The sequence below is a fragment of the Geotrypetes seraphini genome, chromosome 9, assembly GCF_902459505.1.
Source record: "Geotrypetes seraphini chromosome 9, aGeoSer1.1, whole genome shotgun sequence".
NCBI lineage: Eukaryota > Metazoa > Chordata > Amphibia > Gymnophiona > Dermophiidae > Geotrypetes > Geotrypetes seraphini.
The window spans coordinates 126,650,080-126,677,907 of NC_047092.1; the positions used below are offsets into that span (position 1 = coordinate 126,650,080).

General features: G+C 45.1%; 1 protein-coding gene across 4 annotated transcripts in view; it reads right to left on the reverse strand.

The window, feature by feature from the left end:
• Positions 1-27,828, reverse strand: part of WDR33 (WD repeat domain 33) — a 466,488-nt gene that overhangs the window by 265,716 nt on the left and 172,944 nt on the right. For all 4 annotated transcript variants that reach the window (XM_033958831.1, XM_033958829.1, XM_033958830.1 and 1 more), the window contains 2 exons: positions 10,592-10,696; positions 9,427-9,522 (listed from right to left, as the gene is read on the reverse strand). In XM_033958831.1, coding sequence (XP_033814722.1) covers positions 9,427-9,522; positions 10,592-10,696 — 201 coding nt within the window. The remainder of the gene's footprint in view (positions 1-9,426; positions 9,523-10,591; positions 10,697-27,828) is intronic.

Here is a 27,828-nt window from a genome sequence, read left to right on the forward strand (position 1 = left end):
GCCATGCTGTAAGACACAAGCGGTCTGGGTCCTGCAGAGCAATCAGCCTGTGTGTGAGGAGTAGAGGGTGACAGGGAAATCGCAGCCCCCAGCCCCACCAGGTCGGCATACCACGGTAATCTCAGCCAATCGAGAGCCACCAAGATCACCGGCCCCGGGTGCTCTGCTATGCGACACAGCAGAGGCCCTATCATGGTTCACGGAGAGAAGGCGTAAAGAAGATCCTCCTGCGGCCAGGACTTTACCAGAGCATCCAGGCCGTCGCTGCCGGCCTCTTGACTGAAAAACTGAGCCTTCTTGTTCACCGCGGTCGCCATGAGGTCGAACACTGGTGACTCCCATCAGTGGTCTATGCACTCGAATGCTCTCCAGGAGAGAGACCAATCTCTAGGGTCCAGTGTCTAGCATAAGAACATAAGAACATAAGCGTTGCCTCTGCCGGGTCAGACCAGGGGTCCATCGTGCCCGGCAGTCCGCTCCCGCGGCGGCCCCCCAGGTCCATGACCTGAAAGTGTTCCCTACCTAACCTAAAATATCCATACCCTATTCGCTCAATGTCCTGTAAGGTAAACCTCTATCTGTACCCTGTTATCCCCTTCGCTTCCAGGAAGTCATCCAGTCCCTTTTTGAACCCCAGAATTGTACTCTGTCCTATCACCTCTCCGGGAAGTGCGTTCCAGGTGTCCACCACCCTCTGAGTGAAGAAGAACCTCCTTGCATTCGTTATGAATCTGTCTCCTCTCAGTTTTTCTGAATGACCTCTTGTTTTAGTTGTCCCTGCTAGTCTAAAGAATCTGTCCCTCTCCACCTTCTCTATGCCTTTCATGATTTTATAAGTTTCTATCATGTCCCCTCTCAGTCTCCGCTTCTCCAGGGTAAAGAGCCCCAGCCTGTCCAACCGTTCGGCATATGAAAGGTTCTCCATACCCTTTATCATCCTCGTTGCCCTCCTCTGGACCCTCTCGAGTATTGCCATGTCCTTCTTGAGGTATGGCGACCAGTATTGGACGCAGTATTCTAGATGTGGGCGCACTGAGAAAGTCTGCCTGAATGTTGTCCATGCCTACCACGTGAGCTGCTGACAGCACAACTAGATGTCCTTCTGCCCAGTAAAAGAACAACTGGGCCTCCACACTCAGGGAGGGACTCCTCTTGCTCCCCTGCCGGTTGAAGTAAGCCACCGCCGTAGCATTGTCCAAGAACACTCGGACAGCTCGATGACGGACACAACCCTGGAAATGCAAGAGGGCCAGGCGAATCACCCTCAGTTCTAGGCAATTGAATGACCAAGGGTGCCCACTAGCCCTGCACTGGAACAGACATACAAGACTGTCCCCAGCCAGAGAGACTCGCATCCGTTGACAGAGTCACCCAATTCGAAATCCGGAGCGGAAGGCCCCTGGCTAGTGACAGGGGATTCAACCACCACGCCATGCTGCTGCACGCTGCCACCGTCCAAGGCAGGAGGGCAAGCAATGGATCCCACTGTGGATTTCATCGGTACAACAGAGCCTACTGCAAGGGACACTGTCTGGCTCTGGCCAAGGAACTATATCTATCGTCGCCACCAACAGCCCCAGGACCTGGAGATACTGCTAGGCCGTCAGGGTCTCAGTGGCCAGAAGTTTTCTGATGGCTTTCTGAATCTTCTCTTGACAGGATATGGGAAAGAACACTTTGTTCAGTCCCGTGTGAAAGTGGACCTCCCAGGTACTCCAAATCCTGGGTGGACTCTACGTGACTCTTCCGAAGGTTGATCACCCAGCCCAGATGCTGCAGCAAGTGAACCACCTGCTAAACCGCCTGAATCTCCTTGACCAGAGAGGGTGCTCTGATCAGCCAATCGTCCAGATACGGATGGACCAGGACACCCAGACAGCGGAGATGTACTGCCACTACTACCATCATCTTGGTGAAGATCCTGGGTGCCGTCGCCAATCCGAAGGCAAGAGCCGCAAACTGAAAGTGCTGTTCCAGGAAGTGAAACTGCAGAAACTTCCTGTGCGCCAGAAAAATGGAGATATGAAGATACACCTCCATGAGATCCAGAGGCCAGAAACTCCCCTGTCACCACAGAAGCAATGAAGGAACGCACCGTCTCTATGTGGAAGTGGGGCATCTTGAAAGCTGCATTGACTGCTTTGAGATCCAGGATCAGTCTCCAATCTTCGGAGCCTTTGGAACAAAGTATATCAAGTATTTCCCGGAGCCCAAGTTGCCCTTTGGCATGGGCTCGATGGCCGCAAGATCCAACAGTCTATGGACCATGATCTGCACCCGAAGCAATTTCTCGGGGCAGCCTGCAGAGGAATCTAGAAAGTACTCAGAGAGAGAATGGAGAAACTCCAATTTGAGCCCATCGCGGAGTACCTCCAAGACTCAGTGGTCGGATGTGATGGTCTCCCATTCCACCAGGAAAACCAACAGCCACCCCCTGATGCGTGGGAGAGTGGTCAGGGGCATGGGTTCAGAACTGTTTCTTAGGGGAAGCTGCTGGACATCTGTTTGAGGACTGCTGACAGCCAGATCCCCCTGAAACGGGGCCTCGAGGATGAAGGGTACCTTTGACCTGAGGAGGGAGGACCGGTGTACTGGTGAGGACATCGGAATGGACGAAATTAGAACACCCCAAACTCCAGCAGGACGTGACCTGTTCCAGGCAAAGCCTTTGGCTTGTGGTCTTGTACACTTGCCATGAGATCATCCAAACCATGGTCAAACAGACGCTGTCCCTTAAAGAGCAACTTGTTCAAGATGGCCTTAGAGGAGGAGTCCCCAGACCACTGCCTGATCCACAGTAATCTCCGGGCGGAAATGAGAAAGTCCAAATCACGCAGCACCACAGTGTCAGGGTCATGGCGAAGTTTGGAGTGGGATGCCTGTGCAACGAAGGATGAGGCTGTTGCCGCCTTGACCCTGGCTGCAGCCAAATCAAAAAGGCGCTTAAGGATGAAATCCACATACCTGTCCTGAACATTCTTCAGTACCACTCCTCCGTTAGAAAGGAGAGAAGTAAGCTTGGTGACCTGAGCCACAGCTGAATCCATCTTCGAAGAAGCAAAGCACTTGGTAAAACCAACCATCATGGGATAAAGCCTCGCCATGGCCCGAGCACATTTTAGGAGACTCTCCAGGTTATCCCAAATCTCCAACAGGATACGAACCACATCAGGGTTATCAGGAAAGGAGGCAGTTAGCGGCCGCTGATCACTCATGAGAACATTCCTCCTGGACCAGCTGATCAGGGTACAGTTTTAATTTCTGCAGAGAATCTGTGACGAGGTCCTCCAGATGAAGTTTGAAGAACCTGTGAACTGTGAGATTGTCAGCCAGGTCCCGGGACCCATACAGATCCTGATAACGGAGCTCTGCAAAATTTGCCACATCAGTGGATGTCACCGAACCTCCCTGCAAAAGCAGAGGGATTGAGATAGTGTCCAACGCAATTACAGGCATCACCCTTTTGCACTCCGGGGTCCCTGCTGGGGAATCAAGCGAAAGACTCGGGCTGAGCAGAGACGAAGTCCCCATGGACAGCTGAGATGTCAGTGGGGTGAGCACAGGCATGGATTTCTTATCCGGGGGAAAAGGTCTCCTGTGACGAGAGCCGTCCTGTGTGCCTCAGACTTAGAGTGCTAGGAAGACTTATAAGGCTTTTCTCCAGAACTGCGCTTACATTTCGTCGATACGACGTCAGCGCTCTCCCGAGAGCCCCCAGACGCGATTTTTGCAGAAATTGGGGGAGAAAGCTCAAGGAAGGTCTCTCCAGAGATGGAAGGCACTGCATCCGTTGCAAACTTCACCCCCCTCAAGGGCCGTAGCACACGTGGAACATGGCTGTGCATCCGACAGCCATCCGCCACAAATGAGGCATAAATCCGTCCCATCCCGACTTGAGGAGGCCATCTGTGAAGTTTGGAGCAAAAACAAAACTCCTAACTATATATAAAAAAAGCTTTATTCAAATATGGAAAAATCCAAGATGGCCACCGCAGGTGCCGATTTTGCAATAAAATAGAACGGGAAAAAACAGGAATCCCTATAAAATGGCATTTTAGGATTTTAGAGGTGGGTAGGGTTAGAACATGCAGGGAAACCACCCCAAAACTCCTTTTTAAGACCCCCCCCCAAATTGCTAAAACAGGTTGTCAGTCTATTACTCACTGTTCCATTGTGTAATGTAATGTAATGTAATGTAATTTATTTCTTATATACCGCTACATCCGTTAGGTTCTAAGCGATTTGAAGAAAATATACATTAAGATTATAAATGAAAAGTAAGAAGGTACTTAAAAAATTCCCTTACTGTACTGTACTGTACTTACTGTGCTGAATGGGAGAAAATGCAGTCAATGCTGGAACAGCATATAGGGAGATCTAAAGCCTCTGGAAGCTGGATTTCAAGTCTTCTGACTGCCCCACCGGCCATGATTACCACAGCCGGTGACCTCTGCCACCCTCGGATACGTTGTGCAACAACCTGGCGGAGGCACGCAGTCCGACTCCAATCCTGGTTGTGCCTCCACAGAACCGCTCAGTCTACGCTACACCCACTAGTGGACGAACCTGGGGTGAGCTAGCTCCCAATCTGCAGCACAGGGAACTCCCCAGAAGACAACATTCTCCAACGGTCTGCAATCTCCCACCGCAAGGATGTCCCCACAGGGAACCTCCACAGCACGACGGTAAACCCATGAAGGTCACAGAACCAACAGAACCAACACGAGGGGATGCCACTCTAGACCTAATCCTCAACGGGCTAGAAGGACCCGCAAAGGAAGTGGTGGTACTAGCACCGTTAGGGAACAGCGATCACAACATGATCCAGTACAAATTAAACATGGGAACATCAAAGGTGAAAAGAACCACAACGACAGCACTCAACTTCAGAAAAGGAAACTACAATGACATGAGGAAAATGGTAGGAAAAAAGCTCAGCTACAGCTTAGGGAAGATGAAAACCGTAAAGGAAACCTGGACACTGCTTAAAGGCACAGTGCTCGAGGCGCAGGACCTGTGCGTCCCAAGGTTCAGGAAAGGGTGCAAAAAAAATCAAACTAGAAACCCAGCATGGATAACAACTGCAGTTAATAAGGCGATAAGCAACAAGAAATCATCCTTCAAGAAATGGAAAAAAGAACCAACAAAGGAGAACCAGGAAGAGCACAAAAAGCACCAGAAAGAATGTCATCGAGAGGTCAGGAAAGCAAAGAGAGAATATGAGGAAAGACTGGCAGGAGAAGCAAGAAACTTCAAACCCTTCTTCAAGTATGTCAAAGGGAAACAACCAGCCAGAGAGGAAGTGGGACCACTGGACGACGGAGACAGGAAAGGAGCGATAAAGGAGGAAAAAGAGATAGCTGACAGGTTAAACAAATTCTTCTCGTCAGTCTTCACCAGAGAGGACACATCCAATATCCCAGAACCCGAGGTGATTATAAACGGGGAACACGACGAAAAACTGGTACAACTAGAGGTAAGCAAAGAGGAGGTCCTCAGACAGATAGATAGACTGAAGAGCGACAAATCACCAGGCCCGGACGGCATCCACCCAAGGGTACTAAAAGAACTGAAAAACGAAATAGCAGAGACACTCTGCCAAATATGTAACCTCTCCCTAAAAACTGGAGAGATCCCAGAAGACTGGAAAATAGCAAATGTCACGCCCATCTTTAAGAAGGGATCAAGGGGTGACCCGGGAAACTACAGGCCTGTGAGCTTGACCTCGGTTCCGGGAAAGATGATGGAAGCAATGATAAAGGACACAATCTGCGAACACATAGAAAAAAATGGACAACTGAAGGCGAGCCAGCATGGCTTCTGCAAGGGAAGGTCATGCCTCACAAACTTGCTTTACTTCTTCGAGGGAATAAACAACCAGATAGATAAGGGGGAATCCATAGACATCATTTACCTTGACTTCCAAAAAGCCTTCGACAAGGTACCTCACGAACGGCTATTAAAAAAGCTGTGGAACCACGGGGTGCAAGGAGATATCTACCGATGGATCAAACACTGGTTGGCAGGCAGGAAACAGAGGGTTGGAATAAAGGGCCAATATTCAGACTGGCAATGGGTCACGAGCGGAGTTCCACAGGGGTCGGTGCTGGGACCTCTATTGTTTAATATATTTATTGATGATCTGGAGACCGGGACAAAATGTGAGGTTATCAAATTTGCTGATGACACCAAACTCTGCAGCAGGGTTAGGAACACAGAAGACTGTGAAAACCTGCAAAGGGACCTAACGAGACTGGTAGACTGGGCAAATAAGTGGCAAATGAGTTTTAACGTAGAGAAATGCAAAGTCATGCATGTAGGGAAAAAGAACCCGATGTTCAGCTACAAAATGGGGGGAACACGGCTAGGGGTGAGTAACCTTGAAAGGGATCTGGGAGTTATGGTGACACATCACTGAAACCATCGGCACAGTGTGCGACAGCCTCAAAGAAAGCAAATAGAATGCTGGGCATCATCAAAAAAGGTATCACAACCAGGACAAAGGAAGTCATCATGCCGCTGTATCGCGCAATGGTGCGCCCGCACCTGGAGTACTGTGTTCAATACTGGTCGCCGTACCTCAAAAAGGATATGGCGGTACTCGAGGGAGTGCAGAGGAGGGCGACTAAACTGATAAAAGGTATGGAAAATTTCTCATACGCTGACAGGTTAAAAAAGCTGGGGCTGTTCTCCCTGGAGAAGAGGAGACTTAGAGGGGACATGATAGAAACTTTCAAAATCCTAAAGGGCATAGAGAAAGTGAATAAGAACAGATTCTTCAAACTGTGGGGAGCCACAAGCACTAGGGGTCACTCGGAGAAATTGAAAGGGGACAGGTTTAGAACAAATGCTAGGAAGTTCTTTTTTACCCAGAGGGTGGTGGACACATGGAACAAGCTTCCAGAGGAGGTGATAAGCCAGAACTCTGTACAGGGGTTCAAGAAAGGTTTGGATAGGTTCCTGGAGGATAAGGGGATAGAGGGGTACAGATAGAACTTGAGGTAGGTTATTGAATTGGTCAGTAACCACTTCACAGGTCGCGGACCTGATGGGCCGCCGCGGGAGCGGACCGCTGGGCAGGATGGACCTCTGGTCTGACCCAGTGGAGGCAACTTCTTATGTTCTTATGAATTACTGAAAAAAATTACTGAAAACTATCAAAAGAAAACATGAGCATTAACAATAAGCTCCTGCTGGCTGGCATGTAGAAAGCAAGACTGGGGTCCAAGGGGCATGCTCTAGGATATGCAAGCAGAGGGAGGAATTAAGACTTCAATCATCTGAAGATTTCTACAGTGCCTGGCAGGTAAGGATGCATAAAACCCACTGGTCCCGGAATAAAGGGGGATTGTCAAGTCCGAAAATTCTTCGAAAAAACACATTTTCAGCTCCTAGTACAATCTCTAATCCTAAGTATCCTAGACTATTGCAACATCCTCTACCTCCCCTGCCCTGCAATAATGATTAAACAACTACAGACAATTCAGAATACAGCTCTGAGACTCGTCTATTCATTGAAAAAACATGATCACATTACTGAGGCATTCATCAATTCTCATTGGCTTCCAATCCAGGAAAGAATACAATTTAAATTCTACTGTATACTATTTAAAACTATAAATGGAGACAGCCCAACCTACCTAAATGACCACCTCATCCAAACCACCTCTACCAGGCATAGAAAAACACACACCCCATTCACTTACCCCCCAATCAAAGAAATAAAACGGAAAAAACTATACAACGGACTACTGGCCACTCAGGCAGCGAAGATAGACAACCAAGTCTCCAACCTATTGACAACAACCCCAGACTACAAGATGTTCAGAAAGGAAATAAAAACTATACTTTTCAAGAAATCCCTTAATAAAGCTTAATAACATGATAAAGCTTAACCCCCCTCTTACCATCCCCTCCGTAACCCCAGATCCTACTTTTCCCTCTCTTGGAAACCTTCTCTGATCTAACGTTGTAACCCTTCTTCCATAACTCTTTTTGTAATCCGCTTTGAACCGAAAGGTAATGGCGGAATAGAAATCTGTAATGTAATGTAATGTACAAGAAAAAAAGCATTGTGTTCAAATGTCTACGCTTAGCCAAATCTCCTTCAGAGGGCTCTGAAAAGGGCCTCTTTTTCTGGGATCAAGCTTCCTGTAGATCCCTAGCCCTGGAAGACTCAGAGGAAGTTGAGTCCAAGGCTCCCACCCCACCCCCACATGCCCCACAGGACATGGACGCTCTTCAGCTGACCATCCAGCACAAATCTGGCATGATAAAGGGATAGAAAGGCCTTAGGGGTTCATCCCTATCAATTTTAAGCAAAATCAAGGGGATTCAAGGCAGATGGAAGCTTTAGAAAAAAAAAAAAAGATTGTTTAAAATTCAAGATGACTGCTGCCTGCGAATTTGCAGCAAAAAGAGCCTGGTGGGGGGGCTCCCCTGAAGTTCAAAAACTACTGGGGAGAGGAGGGAGACCCTAGCTCTCGCCCCAGAAACCCTAAAATTTCACTTTTCCACCCTCCCAAATCTTTCCCTATAGGCTATAGCAGCCTTACTCACTATGTCATGTGGTGCCTACTTGCCTCAGCTCAAAAGTGCAGCTGGAACAAATTGAGAAGAAATCTGCTTCACAAGCTAGCACTATGAATTTGGTCTTCGGGCTGCCAGTCGGACCAATGTTGGGCTAAGCCTAAACCCCAAGAAACTCTCATACCATGAAAGGGGGAGGACCATGTAGCCGACCTGCTATTAATCCCTGCCAAGCTGGGAAGGAGCCATACAGCCTGCGCTCAAGCTCCTGATAAATCAGGGATGCAAGCAGCTACTCAGGGGATGGCTCCCAAGCTCCAAAAATATTACAGTAGGCTGGCTAAACAGGTGTCTCTGAGGATGATCCTGCTAGCAGCAGACTTCCACTGTGCAAGATATCCTAACAGCAGAGATCCTAACAAGATGAAACCACTGGGCACCAAACCTCCAACTTAAAACAGGAAAAAAATTAAACCACAGAGTTGATCAACACATCTGAGAAACTTGCTTGCAAAAGAAAATCTGAGGGGGAAGGAGCAAGCCTACTGGGAAGGAGGTGAAGTTGAAAGATGAGCGATATCATTCTACAACTTGCAAGTTCAGATGTATATCCCTAATGTTCAGGACTACTAGACATACTAGAATACAGTTGTCTAAAATGTATTAACCTAACAAATATAAACACAGGGAGAGGCAAATTTCTGCAAGTACCATCGACAAACATATGGTTAGCATAGTGGAGGAAATAAAGGTAGAGGGAGTGCACATTATTTGAATTATCTCTACCATACAACAAAGAGAAGGTAAGAGAGAGAATACTTGGTGTGGAGACCAATAGACCCACAGGTGCAGAAGCAAATTTCTGGCCATGGAGTCATATCTATTGCAGGAAATTACCTGCAATATTGTTTCAAAGTTGAAAGTAAGCCCATTCCACAAAGTGAATTCTCCACTTGAAGCTCCAGTGACCAAACGCCGACCTTCAGGAGTCCACTGCAAGAAAATTGTGGAAATAGTTATTAAATATTGTCAACATCAGAGGCTATCTTAATACCTCTGAGCAAATACTCTCCAAATACCCCCCAAATCATTAGTTTAGGAATTTCATGTAAGTGAGAAGCAAGAAATGCATATTTAACCCACATCAAGAACTACAGATGCTATTCAAAAGCAGCCATGCACATAATATTCTAATACAGAAATCAAAGTTTCTTCAAAAGTAACTTGATTAACACAAAGAATTATAAAACCATTCTGCCCAATATTCAAAGTGATTTAAGAGGTGGAAAAAGGATCCTGCCCACTTTAATTGCTTGGGGGCACTCAGTCAATATTCAGAAACACTTAACGGGGCAATGCCACTGAATATTGGCTCCAACAATCCAACAAAAAAGTGGACAGGTCAGGGGTTGTACAGAGGATGGCGGCATCAGCGATGAACTGTCCTAAATTTACCTGTTTAGTTTTGCGTGCCCAGCACTGAATATCAGCCGGGACTCAGAACTACAAAACACTTAGAAGCCCTCCTCCCCCAATCACGCAACCCCGCTCCCATTCTTCTAACATACAGGGTAGACCTCCTCAGTGGACTAGCAGGCAAGCAGACCGAGGGAGAGGGGCTATCCTGCATGTTAGAAAGATGAAGTGAGTGCGGTTGGAATCAGGGGCTCTCTTGTCAAAAGAGGAGGGTGCAATCAGAGAGCCTTCTAAGGGTTTTGCAGTTATACAGGTCCCAGCTGATATTCAACTGGAGCCCGCATAAAATGCCTTTTGTGTGCTCCAGCTGAATATTGACCAGAACCTACATAAGCTTTGCCAGACAGCCTCACTGAAATTAGCACCAGATATTCAGTTCCATTGCCCACATATGGCCCAGCACTGGGACTAATTTAGCTGGTCACAGCAAGTGTATAAAGAAAACGCTGACCAAAACCAGATGACTAAATAACCCATTTAATTCTTCCTAACAGTCAAAAAGTAAGTAAAGGTACACAGTCATTTCTCATAACTTATTTCTGAATGTATCACATGTGAGAGTAATCCCACCAACTCTGATACTCACTCGAACTATAAACACTGGACACCTCACTTTATTAGTAGACGTCCTAACAAACTTGGTTGTAACGGCATTCATTGGGTTATTCATCATTCCCATAGGTGGAACAAGCTGCGAGAGAAAAACCAAACAAAAAACCTTAGCTGGAATAGCATATAAAAATAGGATTACTGCCAATTTCCCTATCATTCCTACATCAAACAAAGCCAAGGAATAATGCTGGTACATGAGATGTCCAATGGAAAAATCACAATATAAGTGGTCACATGAACTAGTTTCTCTTCCTGCACTTTGGAAGTTACACAGACATGAATGTCCACTCAGGGCCAAGTGTTTGCTGTCTTTGGCTCTTGGTCTAAGCCTTTGGAGCTCTTGCCCAGATCTAATAGTGAGATTAAGAAGCAGCTCTCATCTCTTGGGCCCAAAACTTGAAGCCAGACATGAAAGAAACCAAGGACTTCTTTGATGAGGTAAAGCCACTAGTGCAGCTGTGATTTGCTTCCCAGGCAATGTATCAAGTCTTCAAAACTAGATTTTTTATGTTTGGGTTAACTTTTCAAACCTCTCCAAGGGGCTGATGTAAAAAGAGATTAGATTCTTACCTTGCTAATATCTTTTCTAGTAGATAGGTGTGTCATTCTGGACGGATGGGAAATAGTCCAGTGTTTGCGAGCTGTGCAGAAGGAATCCACTCCAGGTTTTGAATCCCTCCTCCTTCACTAGAGGACTCTGCTGCCCCCTTCAGTTTGTACCAAAGCAGGCAATAGACCCATATAGAAACACATGTGAAGGAGAGGCACAGGGAAGCTTCCCAAAGAACTACTTTGTTCTGTTCTGAAATCACAACAAAAATGTTAAACATTGCCATTGAACAATCAAAACAGCAAAACAAACATGCCATACAGAAACTTTTATAGAGCCCTCTCCTCCCCCTTGGAAAAGCAACAATAATTTCCTCGGCTTTAAAAAAGACACAGGATCTAGACGAGCCTCTTTAGTCTCCAGCTGCAGATCAGCAGGGTAAAAAGGGAGCATTCCATCCGGTCCCTTCTAACCCTTCCAACAGGAATATTTTGCCGGTCCAGTAACCATACACTCCTGAAGAGCAACAACAATTTCCTTGGCTTTAAAAGACACAGGTTCCAGGTGGGCCTCTCCCACCAAAAGGCAGAGAATGTAGGTTTGTTGCTCACCACCGTTAGGCCTATCGATCATCGTAGAACAAGTAGAGGATTGTACACATAATAATTCCATGCAGAAAGGCAATATGACACTTAGCAGAATTACAAGAACAGGGTGCTTAACCCTAGAAACAGAGACAACCACAGTTACATATAGGAATTCCCAACAAACCATGACACTGTGGCTTCGGAGATTACAAACATAGTTATAGGCAATGGCCAACGAAAGTCAAACTCTCCATCAAACATGTAGAATGCAGGAACATAAAAACCTAACACGGATAGAGTAGAGAGTTGCGCGGGGACAGAAATCCCCCCCCTTCCCCGCCAAAGTCCCACTCGTCCCCATGAGGAATCCCACCCGTCCCCACCTGTCCCTGCGAGGAATCCCCTCCGTCCCCACCCGGAATCCCCTCCGTCCCTACCCTACCGAAATAGCTATTTCATTTATTATGCTACTGAATTAAAGGCTCTGGTAGAAACCCATTTACAAATAAGCAAAAAAGACTTTATTAATTTGGAAATATTAATTGGGAAGAATACATACTTTGTAAACGGGTTTCTACCATGTTTCCATAGTAATGTTTGTTTATTCCCGCCCCTATGGAGAATAGGGGCGGGAATAAACAAACATTACTATGGAAACATGAACAAGCCTGGATTTTCCATTGGCAGACTGTCAGCCCGGCAGGTTTGAATAAAGAAGTGGAATGGTGGGCGTTCCTCCACTAAGATTGACAGGTGTATCTGCATATATAGTGGGAGTTTAGGTGGAAGTTGTTTTCAGGAAGTGATGTAATCACGGGTGACGAGAAAGGTACCACCGGCAGCGATGTAAAGTTCAGTGAGTGTTTATCTGTATAATTTTCTTTTAAAACAATGTATCATTGAAAGCACTCTCTTGTATTGGCAGGAAGAAGTTTTCACTCAGTTCCAGCTTGTTTGGCGGCTCTCTGAAGAAGCCTTGCGGCGAAACGCGTTAGAGCCTGCTGGAGTGAGACAGATTCCTAAAGCACCCATGCAAGCTAAGTTCACATTTTTGAAAAAAACGTTGAAGTTACTATTTTGTTCACACAATTGTTTTGGGACATTAATTCAATTTTTTGAAAAAATTGGTTCACTATATTCTTTCTAACACGGGAGAGGATGCAATGATAGAACACTGAAATGTCTATAGGGGCTTGTCCCCATTAGCATTCATTCCACCTTGTTTTTCAAGGTTCTGAGCACCTCTCAGGTTGAAAGTTTATATTTTCAAGTGAAGTTTACTTTATTAGTTCTTTCTTTCTAGTTCTGTTGTATGATTCTGCTCTTTTGGGAGACATAGTTGTAAGTTTGACCCAGTAGTTTTCATTATAAATTTTTATCAACACAACTAATATACTACTTTATCCTAAAGCAAAAAAAAAAAAAAAAAGAAAAGAAATAGAATTATTTTCTTACCTTTGTTGCCTGGTTTCTGCTTTCCTCATGTTGTCATTCAATTCCTTCCATGCACTATCTCTCTTCTCTCTGCGTCTTCCATTTGCTCTGTTACTGTGCCTCTCCCTTTCTCCCCCCTTCTAGATTGGTCTGGCACCCATCTTCTTCCCTCCACTCCCCCCCCCCGTAGTCTGGCATCTCTGTCTTCTTCCCTGCCAGCGTCTTCTCCCCACTCTCTCTTCCCCATTTCCTTTCAGCATCCTTCTCCCCCCATCTTCCCCATGTCCTGTCAGCGTCCTTCTCCCCCCTCTGTCTTCCCCATGTGCTTTCAGTGTCCTTCTCCCCCCTCTGTCTTCCCCATGTGCTTTCAGTGTTCTTCTCCCCCTCCGTCTTCCCCATGTCCTTTCAGCGTCCTTCTCCCCCTCCGTCTTCCCCATGTCCTTTCAGTGTCTTTCTCCACTCCTTTGTCTTCCCCAGTGCTTTCAGCGTCCTTCTCCCCCCTGTTTTACCTTAAGCATCTTTTCCTCTCCACTCCACCTTTCCTCCCTTTCTCCCTCCCTGCCCCTTACCTTTGTGGCGCTTCCCCACCCGCCCGACAACAGAACAGGCCCGGTCCAACAAACCTCCCTGCTCTGTAGCTGCGAATCTAAATTACCTTCTTACAGCAGCTGGAGTATTGAAGCTGCTGTAAGAAAGTAATTTAGATTTGCGGCTATAGGGCAGGGAGGTTTGTCGGACCGGGCCTGTTGTCGGTCGGTCGGAGGAAGCGCCACAAAGGTAAGGGGACTTGACCGGCTGTGCACCCCCCCCATGGCTGCACCCGGGACAGACTGCCCTCCCCGCCCCCCCTTGGTACGCCACTGCCGATCGCAGCACACAGCCGATCGGAACGGAAGTCTTCCCGATGTCAACGCTGACGTCGGAGGGAGGGAGGGAGGGCTTTGCTTAAGCCCTCCCTCCAACGTCAGCACTGACATTGTGGAAGACTTCTGTTCTGATCAGCTGTGTGCTTCAGCAGGGCAGTTAGGGAGAAGACAAGCCTTACATCCAACCCTGCAGGAACCCCGCAACCCACGGAGGCGTCCCTAGGGGGCGTCCCCATGGGATCCCCGCGACCCGAAGGGGGAACCCGTGGGATCCCCACGGGTCCCGCGGGATTCCCATCGTCCCCGTGCAGCTCTCTAAGCAGTAATAGGTTTACCATCCACTGGTTGATGAAAGGCAGTGATAGCACTGAGATGGACTGTAATGGATGGAGCATCCACTTGTGCAGTTGAAAAATTCTGCTGAGCTTGTCTGGCAAGAAATTCTGTTCCCCTTGAAAGTAGACTGCTTTGAGAAAGATATTGCGAGTAATCACCCAAAGCCTCCCGACAGAGAAGGAGAGAACCTGTGCTTCCTTGTTTGTTTATATAGTACATGGCTACCTGATTGTCCATGCGAAGGAGCAGCACATGGTTGATTATTAAATGCTAGAAAGCTTTGAGAGTATAGTAAATCGCCCTTAGTTCTAGGAGATTGATGTGAAACTGTTGTTCTCTGAATGACCAATGACCTTGAGTTTGAAGGCCATCCAGGTGAGCCTCCCAAGCATACGTTGACACATCTGCGGTCAGAACTTTCTGATGAGGAGGTGTGTGAAAGAGAAGATCTTTCGACAGATTGGAAGAATTTATCCACCACTGACGCGATTGTCGAAGAGTCAAGGTGACAGATGTATCATGAGAGCGGGTCAATTGCTTGATACCACTGTGAAGCCAGAGACCATAGAGGGGTCCTGAGGTGAAGCCTCACAAAAGGATTCATGTGGACTGTGGAAGCCATGTGGCCCAGAAAAACCATCATGCACCTGGACAAGGTTGACTGGAGCCAGGCCATCTGATGACAAAACTGAAGAAAAGTGTTCCGACACTCTTGAAGAAGAAACACCCTCAGTTGAGCGGTATCGAGAAGAGCTCCAATGAGGCGGATGAAGCTGCTACTTGGGAAAATTGATTTCAAACCCCAAGTTCTGGAAAAACAGGTGTGTCGCTAGAAGTACACTTTGAGATGAAGGGTCTTTGTTGAGCCAGTCGTCTAGATAGGGGAAGACTTGAAGACTCTGAGACCTCTAGGCGCTGCCACCACCACCAGGCACTTGGTGAAGAGTCTGGGAGAGGATGCCAGGCCGAAGGGGAGAACCTTGTATTGGTAGTGGTGATGAGCCACTTGAAATCTGAGGTATTTTCCAGGGATACGAGTGTGGGCTTCCTTGAAATCCAGACAGCATAGCCAATCGTTGTGAGCCAAGAAGGGATATAGAGTGGCCAGAGACATCATCCGAAACTTCTCCTTGAAAAGAAATTTGTTGAGGGCTCTAAGATCTAGAATAGGTGAGAGACCTCTTGTCTTCTTCAGAACTAGAAAATAGCGGGAGTAAAACCCCCGGTTCTGCTGGTCCACAGGAACCTTCTCGATGGCATTGAGGAGGAGAAGGGAATTGATTTCCTGAAGAAGGGAGGATTGGTGAGGGTTCAAAGCAGACTCTCTTGAAGGATAATCTGTAGGGATGGCAAGAAAATGAAGAAAGTAACCTCCTCTTGAATGATCTGTAGAACCCAGATGTCTGAGGTGATCAATTCCCAATGACTGGCTGAAGGAGAGACTGATGTACTGGGATTGCAATTATGCTCTCGAATAGTTGGTCAAAAAGACTGAGAAGATTTAGCAGGAGTAGATGCTTGAGATTTTTGAGGACACTGTTGTTTCTTCTTCTGCTGTGGCCTGGAAGGGGCAGAAGGCTTAGCTGAAAAATGCCTCCGATAAGAAGAGGATGGTCTGAATGGTTTTGATGTGGAAGACTTGGGTTTAGGTTTAACCAAGGCAGTGTTCTCCCCAGAAATTTTTTCCAGCCGGGTGGCATGAAAAAGTAGCCGGGGGCAGGATGGGGAAATTTGGTGGTGGGGAAAATGAAAAGGTACTTTTACTAAGGCTTGCTAGCCATTTTAACACACGCTAAACGCTAACGTGTCCATTATAGTTTATGGATGCATTAGCGTTTAGTGTGCGCTAAAATAGCTAGCACGCCTTAGTAAAAAGATCACTAAATGTGCACGATTTTTATTAGTTAATTATTTTCCAACGCTCAATATGACTTCCTTTTTAAAGGTTTGACACTTAGGCAGTGTTCCAGTAGCATTTAAGCCACCCTTGAAAAAAAGTAATGCAGATCCTCTTATACCGAATAACTAATGACCAGTATCAAACCTTCCATTTCTTTCAAAACTACCGTACTTCAAACTCAAGTTGAATCAGTTAATGCTTTGCATCCCCGGCAATCTGTGTTTTAAGACACAGCACAGAGACAGTAGTTCCTGCCTTAGGGCTCCTTATACAAAGCTGCGATAGCAATTCTGCCACAGCAAATGCACTGAAGCCCATAGGAATTTAATGGACTTTGGTGCATTTGCCATGGGAGAATTGCTACTGTGGCTTTGTAAAAGGGACCCTTACTTAGTGAACTCCATACTAGTCACCTAGAGACCAATGTTTCTCAACTTCTTCAAGCCAAGTACCCCCTAAGTCTAACAAATACCAATTGAGTACCTCAGTCCAAGCTCCGTCCCTGACCCCACTCCCATTATAATAGTACTAATTGTAATGCAATTTCTTCCATTCATTTTTCATGTACACACAACCCTACTGTACAACCATTAAAATACTCCTCCCCAATGTCAAAATTATAAAAATCCTATTAATACAAAAATAATAATGCAAAATACATTTATAAGTCCAACTTTAAAAGCAAGGATAAGCCTCCCCCAATACACCCCCAAACAATAAGATGTATAATCTAGAAAAGTGTTTCTCTACAGCACTGCAACTGCATCAATAAACCCAGGACTACCATACATTCTTCAAGCATCCAGTCCCTACTCTATTAAATAACACCAGTTAAGACCCTCCCACTGCAAAATCATTTTTTTGGGGGGAGGGGGGCAAGGTCACAACGGTTCATAGTCATTCGTGCGCGGGACTTCAGCGTACCAACATTTCAGCACAAGACTCCAGCAGGCCGCCTAAAAAGTTGCTTTTAAAGAGCTCCAACGCGGGGTGTGAGTGGGGAACCCCCCCCAGTTTACTTCATACTGTTCACGCTGCCATTGGGGGGAGTTGTGGGGTTGGAACCCTCCATTATAGAGTAAACTTAACTTTTTCCTGATTTTTTTAGGAAAAAGTTCAGTTTTCTCAATAATGACACCCCCCCAACGGCAGCGCAAAAAATATGAAGTAAAGTGGGGAGGTTCCCCCCCCACACCCCTGTCAGAGCTCTTTAAAAGTAACTTTTTAGGCGGCGCGTTGGGGTCTTGCGCCAATTTGTCTGTGCTGAAATGTGGGCGCGCTGAAGTCTCGCGCGCTTTTGTCCTATCACCGGTCAGAAGTAGCTTTCACTATGTTTTATGTTCCCAAATACCTGTAAACATAAATAAATAAATGTGCTTAGACTTCCAGACTTGTGTGTTTAAAGTCAAGGGTTGAATGGAAAGAGTTAATCCTAAATACCAGAAAGTCACAGGCAAATAATGAATTAGTTTAGTCACAGTGGCACTCGGTGTCTCACCTCCTGGGGCTCCGGCTGTAAACGGCCTTGGGATAGTTGTGTCTGGTTAGCGGTTTGGGGCTTGTGGGCGCTGCCAGAGCCAAGCTGCAGTGGGCAACAGGAGCCGGGCAGCCAGAGCCATGGCAGCCATGGTTCCAGCCCCGGTACCGGGCATCTTCCACCTCCTCTTCCCCCGGTAGTCACTTGACTTGACTTGCCCCAAACCGATACTGAGCAGGAGCTGCCGAAAGCCTTGCACCGTCAGCGAGCTGTTGTCGCCGTAGCGTGTGAAAAGCACGTGCAACTGCCGCCGCTGAGCCAGCAATGCCTGCTCCCGGTCCACGGCCAGCTCTAGCTCTACACTGTTTCCGCCACCGGCTGCGCAACGAGAACAAGGGCGGAGAGATGAGCATCGACAGCATCAGCCCTGCCCAGCCGCCCCTTCCCTCCCAACTCATACATCCGTCGGCAAAGTCACTAGGCAAATCGTAAGCTTCCCTCCATAGGTCAGCGACGGAGGGAAACTTACATTTTGCTTCGGGCCTTCCTCGTTGCCGGGTCCTGCCTTCACGGAAACAGAAAGTAGGCAGGACCCGGCAGCGAGTTGTAAGCTTCAATCCATCGTTGACCAGTCTCCTGCCTTAGCCCGCAGCGAACTCATGCTTCGGGGCTCTAAGGTGTGTGTGCTGGCTTCCCTTCTCTTCTCCCCCCCCTCCCCCGGATGTAACTTCCGGTTTCGGAGGGAAGCCGGCACACATACCTTAGAGCCCAGAAGCATGAGTTCGCATCTCCAAGCCGGTGAGAGGTGGGTTTTTTTTTTGGGAGGGGGATTTTTTTTACATTGAGCGGCGGCAGCTGCAGGATTCCCGATAGATGACAGCTGGGCGGTCATCTAAATTAGGCGGGCGGAGCGCCTGGCTAAAAGGCCCTGGGGAGAACACTGCAAGGTATCCCATCTGATCTCATGAGCAGTGAGCTTTTGAGTCACAGTATCTGTGGAATCTCCCCAAAACTTATCTCTCAAACTACTGTATAAACTGATTCACTGCCCCAAACAGAGAGGAGGTGGATTATTCATACTATATAGATCATTTTCCACCTTAAGATTAATAGACAACGCAAATGACCAGGGACTAGAATATATGATCTGTGTATAATGCAAAATCCAGAGGGTGGAAAAGAACAAGGTATATTGATAATTTACAGACTGCCTGGTAAACTGGAACATAGTAGAAAGCAGACTACGTAACTTAATCGCACAACTATATTCTCCACTCTAATAGTGCTTGGAGATCTAAATCTGCACTTTGAGGACCCCAAAGTCTGCTCCTTTCAAAATTTACAAAAGCAACTGAACTTCTCAACCTTATCTCATACATGTCTGAGCATGCGTCATCCCCCTTGATAGATCTTGTTACATGGGATCCAACTATCTGGTCTGGCCATTACGTCCTCAGCTTCATAACATAAGAATTGCCTTACTGGGACAGACCAAAAGTCCATCAAGCCCAGGATCCTGTTTCTAACAGTGGCCAACCCAGGTCCCAAGTACCTAGCTACATCCCAAATAGTAAAACAGATTTTTATGCTGCTTATCCTAGAAATAAGCAGTGGATTTCCTCAAGCCATATCAATAATGACCTATCGACTTCTCTTTTAGGAAATTACCCAAACCTTTTTTAAACCTTGGTAATAAAAATGATTTCACCCTATTAGCAACTGCATCGACTTCCACTTAAATCTGCCAAAAACCTTTATCACAAGACCCAAAACTAAAACACAACAGACAAGATGTAGTAAGATATGACCAAGAGAATTCTGGAGAGCAATCTCAGATCAGCTGGCACCAACAAGCCCTAATGTAGACAAGACAATAATATCATGGCAGACGTCTGTTCTAGACAAAGTTACCCCAACTAGATCTGTTAAACCAAAAAAGAAATCCAACTCGTGATGTTCAGGACCACTATTAGCCTTGCGAACAAAGGTAAGGAAATTGGAAAGAGCCTGGAGAAAACACCAAACCTAAAATTATTATACACAATGGAAGAAAGAAGTAAAGCAATATAAGTCAGCAGTAGCAGAAACCAAAACACTATGCTACAATGAATTGATTAATCAATCCAAAAACCTCTCAAAATGCCTCTAAGATTTTCAGCTCACTTGTATCCACAAAAGAAATCCTAACAGACTCCAAAACCAAACCTGATGTGGATAATTTGGCAAGCTACTTTCAACATAAGGTAAAGTCAGTTAAAACCTCATTCACACACATATAGAACTGAACCAGCCAAAAAATGATGTAGAAACAGGAGTTCTAGCTGTTGGTGCTGGAATAAATTTCAAACTGTCACCCCCAAGTATAATCTCTGACTTGCTAAATAGTCTATCAAATAAACGCTGCCGCCTAGACATCTGCCCATCTCATCTGCTAGTTCTTATCCCCCCTCAGCATTTCTAGATTGGCTAACAGACTTGGTAAATACTAGTTTTGAAGCAGGGTCTATATCCCAAATCACTATCAGCCATTGTGCTGACTCCAATTCCTAAGGCCACAGGGGCAGATCTATCCAAAACAGAGAACTTTAGATCAGTGGCTGGAATACTATGATCTGAAAAAACTTCTTGTTTTGTGTCAGTTTCCAACTAACTGACTTCTTAAACAAGGTGGACAGATTCCATAGCTCGCAACATGGGTTCAGATCTCTGTATTGAAGTATTACTGAAAAAGAATGTGGGAGATTACCGCTACTCCAAAATATGGCTGCCAGACTAATTTTTCAATGTAGTAAATTCGAGAGGGTTACCCCACTCTTAAGGAAACTACACTGGCTACCCATAAGAAAGAGAATCAAATATAAAATTACATGAATTATTCACAAAGCGATTTATAGGGAGAATTCCACAGGTTTAATCTCTGACATAAGAACATAAGAATTGCCGCTGCTGGTCATCGTGGTCCATCGTGCCCAGCAGTCCGCTCACGCGACAGCCCTTAGGTCAAAGACCAGTGTCCTGCTTGACTTTTCACAACAGCAGCATAGATATGGTCTTCATAAATCACAAAGTTTTAAGTGGTTGCAGTTGAAGCAGGCTATTCAGGTGGGGTTCCCTGAATGGAAAAATTTAGATACTCAATATAGTCTGGAGTTCCTGTGCTTCCAAGCAGACTTCCTAGGACATCAAACCGCATTGTGGTATAAATTATCTGGATACTTGAATAAAAAACCAAAATGTGGTCTAAGAGACATTTGGAGCATTGAGATTAAGCATCAGATTTCTGCATCTTAATGGCCACGAATTTGGTCTTGGAGGATGAGATGTACAGTGTCAGCATCTATGAGACAAACTTGGTTCTTTTTGTTGCATAGAGTGTTTTGGACCCCTGTTAGATTACAAAAATTGGATAGTTCCAAGTCTAATAAATGCTGGCATTGTAATCTGGAACCAGGGACATTAGACCATCTACTTTATTATTGTCCCTTCATTGTCATTTTGGGATTCAATTTGGACTCAAGTAAATTCTTTATTGGAAAACCATGTTGCGCTCTCATATTATACTGTTTTATTTGGAATGGCTATGAGAAAAAGGAGTCAAATTTCATCACATAACAACAAACTTTTATTAGTTATGACAGGGGTAGCCATTCAACATATTACCAACAATTGGAAAAATCATAAGAATCTTAATTATACATTCTGGTGGAATTCATTGTGCCACAGACTGTCCTACTAGGGACACACAAATCTAACCCCAAGCCTATCAAATATGGTGTTCCTCAAGGCGCCCTTCTATCCCCCCTTCTATTCAACCTCTACATCAGGCCTGTCATTGATATAGCACAGAAATATAGCATTAAAATCCACTCTTATGCAGATGACATCCAGCTGCTCCTCCCACTAGGCGAGAACCGGTCGTCCCAAATTGCTAACCTCCAACACTGCCTCTCTGACATGAAAACTTGGATGTCAAAAAACAAACTTCAACTGAACGCCTCTAAAACTGAACTCTTATGGATTAGAAAAAAAAGCACCAAATACACACATCCTACACTAGCATGGGACTCCACTCTACTAACAGATCAGGTTCGCAGCCTAGGAATAATCCTAGACGGACACCTATCCCTATCTGCCCACATATCCCAAGTAATATCCACCTCCTTCTACTACCTTCGCCAACTGAAAAGGATCAAACCCTACATCTCCACACCTGACCTCGCCCAACTCCTCTACGCATATGTCCTCTCCAGAATGGATTACTGTAACTCCCTATATAATGGACTAACCAAAAATCATCTCAAACGCCTCCAACGGGTCCAAAATGCAGCTATCCGCCTCCTACACAACCTCAACTACCATGATCCCATCTCCCCAGCACTCCGTGCTGAACACTGGCTCCCAATTAGCCAACGCTGTGCTTTCAAGGCCCTGGCAATAGCCCACAAGATAATTTACTCCACCATCCCCTCCTACATAAAATCCAAGCTTCTCATCTACACCCCCACTCGCACCCTCCGCTCAAAATCGGAGATACGCCTATGCACCCCCCCCGGAAGGTCCCTCCTCTCAGAAACTGCCCGCAAACGATCTTACAGCCACTTCATTCCACATCTCTGGAACCAACTCCCCTTTCAACTCAGACAACAGAACTCATTATTAACATTCCGTAAAATGGTAAAGACCCTCCTCTTCAACTAAAGATCACACTCAGTCTACTCCCCCCCTTAAGCCCACCTCTCTCCTCTCTCCCCTGTCTATCTTCTCCCTAAATTTCAGTATAGTCCTCTCTTAGTCTATACTCTGACAAATTGTATCTGAACTCAAATAACTTGTACTTAAACTAAACTACTTATTCTTAAACTCCGCTCTTAATTTGCTGTATACTCCCTGTATTTAAATTATGTATGTAAATCTCGTATGTCCAAACACTTAAACCTATGGTACTTCTTATATGTCTAATTACTCTCCATTGTGTATGTTCACTTGTAGACCATTCTGAGCTACTGGGAGGACGGGATAAAAATCTAAATAAATAAATAAATATTTTTAAGATGGAAAGATTAATAGCAGTACAAAAAGGGACATATAATAACTTTACAAAGATATGGGGGCCATTGGAAAAATATTTCTGTTCCTTTTCTTTTCTTTCTTAGTTTTATCTAGCACATTCAAGGGGGGAGGGTGGATTTGGGATGTAATTAAATATGAGATGTTATAATATTGTTGTATAATATTACATATTCTATTTTAATTGAGCATGGGATGAAGGGGGGAGGGTGGGAATTCTATATTATTATAGTTCATGTTAGAAATATGTTAGATAATTACAGTGCTATATTGAAATTATTTTTATGATACATTTTTATGCACTTATTGTTTGATTTGAAAATGAATAAAGATTTAAAAAAAAAGACCAGTGTCCCAATTGAGACTAGCTTTACCTGCATACGTTCTGGTTCAGCAAGAACTTGTCTAACTTTTGTCTTGAATCCCTGGAGGGTGTTTTCCCCTATAACAGCCTCCAGAAGAGTGTTCCAGTTTTCTATCACTCTCTGGGTGAAGAAGAACTTCCTTACATTTGTATGGAATCTATCCCCTTTTAACTTTAGAGAGCGTACTCTCATTCTCCCTACCTTGGAGAGGGTGAACAACCTGTCTTTATCTACTAAGTCTATTCCCCCTTCATTATCTTGAATGTTTCGATCATGTCCCCTCTCAGTCTCCAGTTTCTCTAATCTCTTAATGTACGGCAACTCCTCCAGCCCATAACCATTTTAGTTTCTCTTCTCTGGACCCTTTCGAGTAGTACTGTGTCCTTCTTCATGTATGGCGACCAGTGCTGAACTCAGTATTCCAGGTGAGGGTGTACCATGGCCCGGTACAGCAGCATGATAACCTTCTCCGATCTGTTCGTGATCCCCTTCTTAATCATTCCTAGCATTCTGTTCGCCCTTTTTGCTGCTGACCAGTACTTCCAAGTCTCTTTCCTGGGGGGGTCTCTCCAAGTACTGCACCGGACATCCTGCATTCGTGTATAAGATTTTTGTTACTGACATGCATCACCTTACACTTATCCTCGTTAAACCTGGACATTGGAACGATGAGTGAGATCTTAAATTTGCTGATGACACTAAACTGTTCAAAGTTGTTAAAATGCATGCGGATTGTGAAAAATTGCAGGCGGACCTTAGGAAATTGGAAGACTGGGCAGCCAAATGGCAGATGAAATTTAATGTGGACAAATGCAAAGTGATGCATGTTGGGAAGAATAACCTGAATCACAGTTACCGGAGGATTAGTGCCCAAGAAAAGAATCTGGGTGTCATCGTAGACAATACAATGAAATCTTCTGTCCAATGTGTAGTGGCAGTCAAAAAAGCAAATAGGATACTAGGAATTATTAAAAAAGGGATGGTTAACAAGACTAAGAATGTTATAATGCCCCTGTATTGCTCCATGGTGCAACCTCATCAGGAGTATTGCGTTCAATTCTGGTGTCCTTATCTCAAGAAAGATATAGTGGCGCTAGAAAAGGTTTAAAGATGCAACCAAGATGGTAAGGGGATGAAACTCCTCTCGTATGAGGAAAGACTAAAACGGTTAAGGCTCTTCAACTTGGAAAAGAGAAGGCTGAGGGGAGTATATGATTGAAGTCTACAAAATCCTGAGTGGAGTAGAACGGGTACAAGTGGATCAATTTTTCATTCCGTCAAAAATTACAAATTCTAGGGAACACTTGACGAAGTTACAGGGAAATACTTTTAAAACCAATTGGAGGAAATTATTTTTCACTCAGAGAATAGTTAAGCTCTGGAACGCATTGCCAGAGGATGTGGTAAGAGCGGATAGCGTAGCTGGATTTAAGAAAGGTTTGGGCTAGCGTTTCAAGCAGGTAAACAGCAGTCTTGGCTAGTCAATTGTATTCATCAAGCTATGTCATCTTATAGTTCTTTTCGTAAAATAATCAAGACAGCGAACACGGTCCATTATTACTGAAATTGTATTTTTAAAAGTTCACAACTTGTATTTTTATTGAATGTTTGAATTTTCATGTTATTTCTGTATTTCGCTGATTGTCCAGCTCTTTTTAGTGCAAACCGCCTAGAACTTTAGGTTATGGAAGAATAAAAGAATAAACTTATCATTATTATTATTATAGTCTGTTATTGAGAAAGACACGGGGGAAGCTACTGCTTGCCCTGTATTGGTTATCACATATAAATTAATGGCAGTTAAGAACATAAGAACATAAGAAACGCCTTCACCGGATCAGACCAAGGTCCATCTAGTCCGGTGATCCACACACGCGGAGGCCCATTTAGGTGCTCCTTGTTGGAGACCCGGATTTGCAAGAAGGTGTGCATCCAACTTGCGTTTGAAACCCAGAACAATAGTCTCTGCCACCACCTCCTCCGGGAGAGCATTCCAAGCGCCCACCACTCGTTGTGTGAAACAGAACTTCCTGACATTTGTCCTGAACCTGCTGCCACTCAGTTTCAGGCTATGACCTCTTGTCCGTGTCACATCTGAAAATGTCAGTAATGCAGCTTCCTGGTCAATTTGGTCAAATCCTGTTAATATTTTAAAAGTCTCTATCAGATCCCCACGCAGTCTTCTCTTTTCGAGGGTGAACAGTCCCAGTTTTCCGAGGCGTTCCTTGTAGCTTAAATTCTCCATGCCTTTGACTAGTTTTGTAGCTCGCCTCTGCACCCTCTCCAACAGAATTTTATCCTTCTTAAGGTATGGAGACCAGTGTTGGACACAGTATTCTAAGTGTGGTCTGACCATTGATTTTTAGATTTCAATATTTTATGAGGTATTGTCCAAAATGTTAATAGTCAAAGATATCCTCATTTAATTATATATTCAATAGTAATAAAAAGTTTTGATATCTCAAATTTATCTGATATATTTCAATTTCTATATTTTATAATGAGCAGAAACAATTCATTTATGCTCTTATTATACATTCCATTCATCATTTTCTTTCTTTGGTAAAGTGGGATAGACCTCAGTGGCTACATCTCTACAGAATCAGATCTGTCATAGTAGAGTTCAAAATGTAGCTAGCCTTCTCATTGGTCATATCCCCACTGCCATCCTATTGCTAAATAATCTTGATTGATTTATTTAAATATAGTTCATCAGAATTTATAAATATTTTGAAATAAATTAGTTTTAGAACTTAGCTTATATCGCTTGAATGGGACTCTGACATAGATCCACGTTTCGCTAGGGCTGTTTCAAGGGGATACCGTAGTTCAACTGATTTTCTCCAAAGACCCTATACAGACATCTGCTTCCCCCCATTTCCCTTGTATACTCGCTCTGTGCAGGTGTGCTCCAACTACAACCATCACCTTGGTGAAGGTGCATGGAGCCATGGCCAGCCCAAAGGGTAAGGTTGCATACTGGAAATGTTGCTCCATCACATGGAAACTCAAGAACTACTTGTGTTCCAGAAAAATGGGAATGTGCAGATAGGCTTCTGTCAAATCCAACGACGTGAGAAATTCCCCAGACACCACTGAAACAATTACCAACCTCACCATTTCCATCCAGAAATGTTGTATGTTGAGGGCCACATTTACCACCTTGAGGGCCACATTTACTGCAGGTCAAGAATCGACCTCCAGTCTTCAGAGGCTCTCTTGGGCACTATGAGGTATATTGGGTATTTGCTGGAGCCTGAGTCTTCCTCTGATACTGGTTCTATTGCTTCCAGTAGCCTTTGTACTGTTGCTTAGACTCTGACCACTTTTTCTGCCTTCCCAGCTGGAGAGTCCAAAAAGATGTCTGGGAAAACTGAAGCTTGTACCTCTCCTACATAATGTATAGCACCCAGCGATCTGTAGTGATCTCCGTCCATACTCCCCAATAGGGCGCTAGCCTTCCTCCAATGTAAGGAGGCTTGGCTGACTTCTTGGCGCCATAAATGCTTCTTGGGAGCCATTGTGGAGCAGAATCCAGAAGATTATGGGCACCTAGCCCCTCTAAATCTTTGTCGCAAGCTTTGAAATGTTCTCTGGCCCGAAGGTCCTCCCTAGAACTGGCGATCATCTTGGAGGTCCGAAAATTACTGCACCCTGACCCCCTAGGGCAGGGGTAGGCAATTCTGGTCCTCGAGAGCTGGAGCCAAATCAGGTTTTCAGGATATCCACAATGAATATGTATGAGATGGATTTGCATGCACTGCCTCCTTGAGATGCAAATCTATCTCATGCATATTTATTGCGGATATCCTGAAAACCTGACCTGGCTCCGGCTCTCGAGGACTAGAATTGCCTACCACTGCCCCAGGGGTTCGAGATCTGCAGTTGGTAAGATTTACGGCTTGCGATCCTACACAATGGCCATAAACTTACCTAGATCTTTCCCAAAAAGTCCTTTAAATGGCAATTTACTTAAGGTCACCTTGGAGGACTCATCCCTCCCCCCCCACTGTCTGACCCAGTGGTCTCAAACTCACTGCCCGGGGACCACATGCGGCCCGCCAGGTACTATTTTGAGGCCCTCGGTGTGTTTATCATAATCACAAAAGTAAAATAAAACAGTTTCTTGATCATATCTCTCTTTAGCTATAAATGACAATATTATTATTAAGACTTAGCCAAAAGGAAAGATTTATAAACTATAAAGAGTTTTACCTCATGTAAAATTGTCATTTCTTTAATAAGACATTAACTATTTTTTCTGAGGCCCTCCAAGTACCTACGAATCCAAAATGTGGCCCTGCAGATGATTTGAGTTTGAGATCACTGGTCTGACCCATAACATTCTGCAGGCAGAAATGGAATAAGCAGATATTACGACTCTAAAAGGTCATACAGAGCATCAGTTACATAATCCACTCCTGACATTAGAAACTGGTGATCCCTCCTGGTCATTGCCTCTGGATCACGGCGCAACTTGGGAGTGGCAAGCAAGGTGACAAAAGACACTACTGCAGCTGCTTTTAAGCATGAGGCTGCGACTTCGAAGAGTTTCTTATGAACAAAATCTAGCCTGTGGACTTGGGCATCCTTTAATACCACACTGTCTTCACTGGGAAGAGATGTACG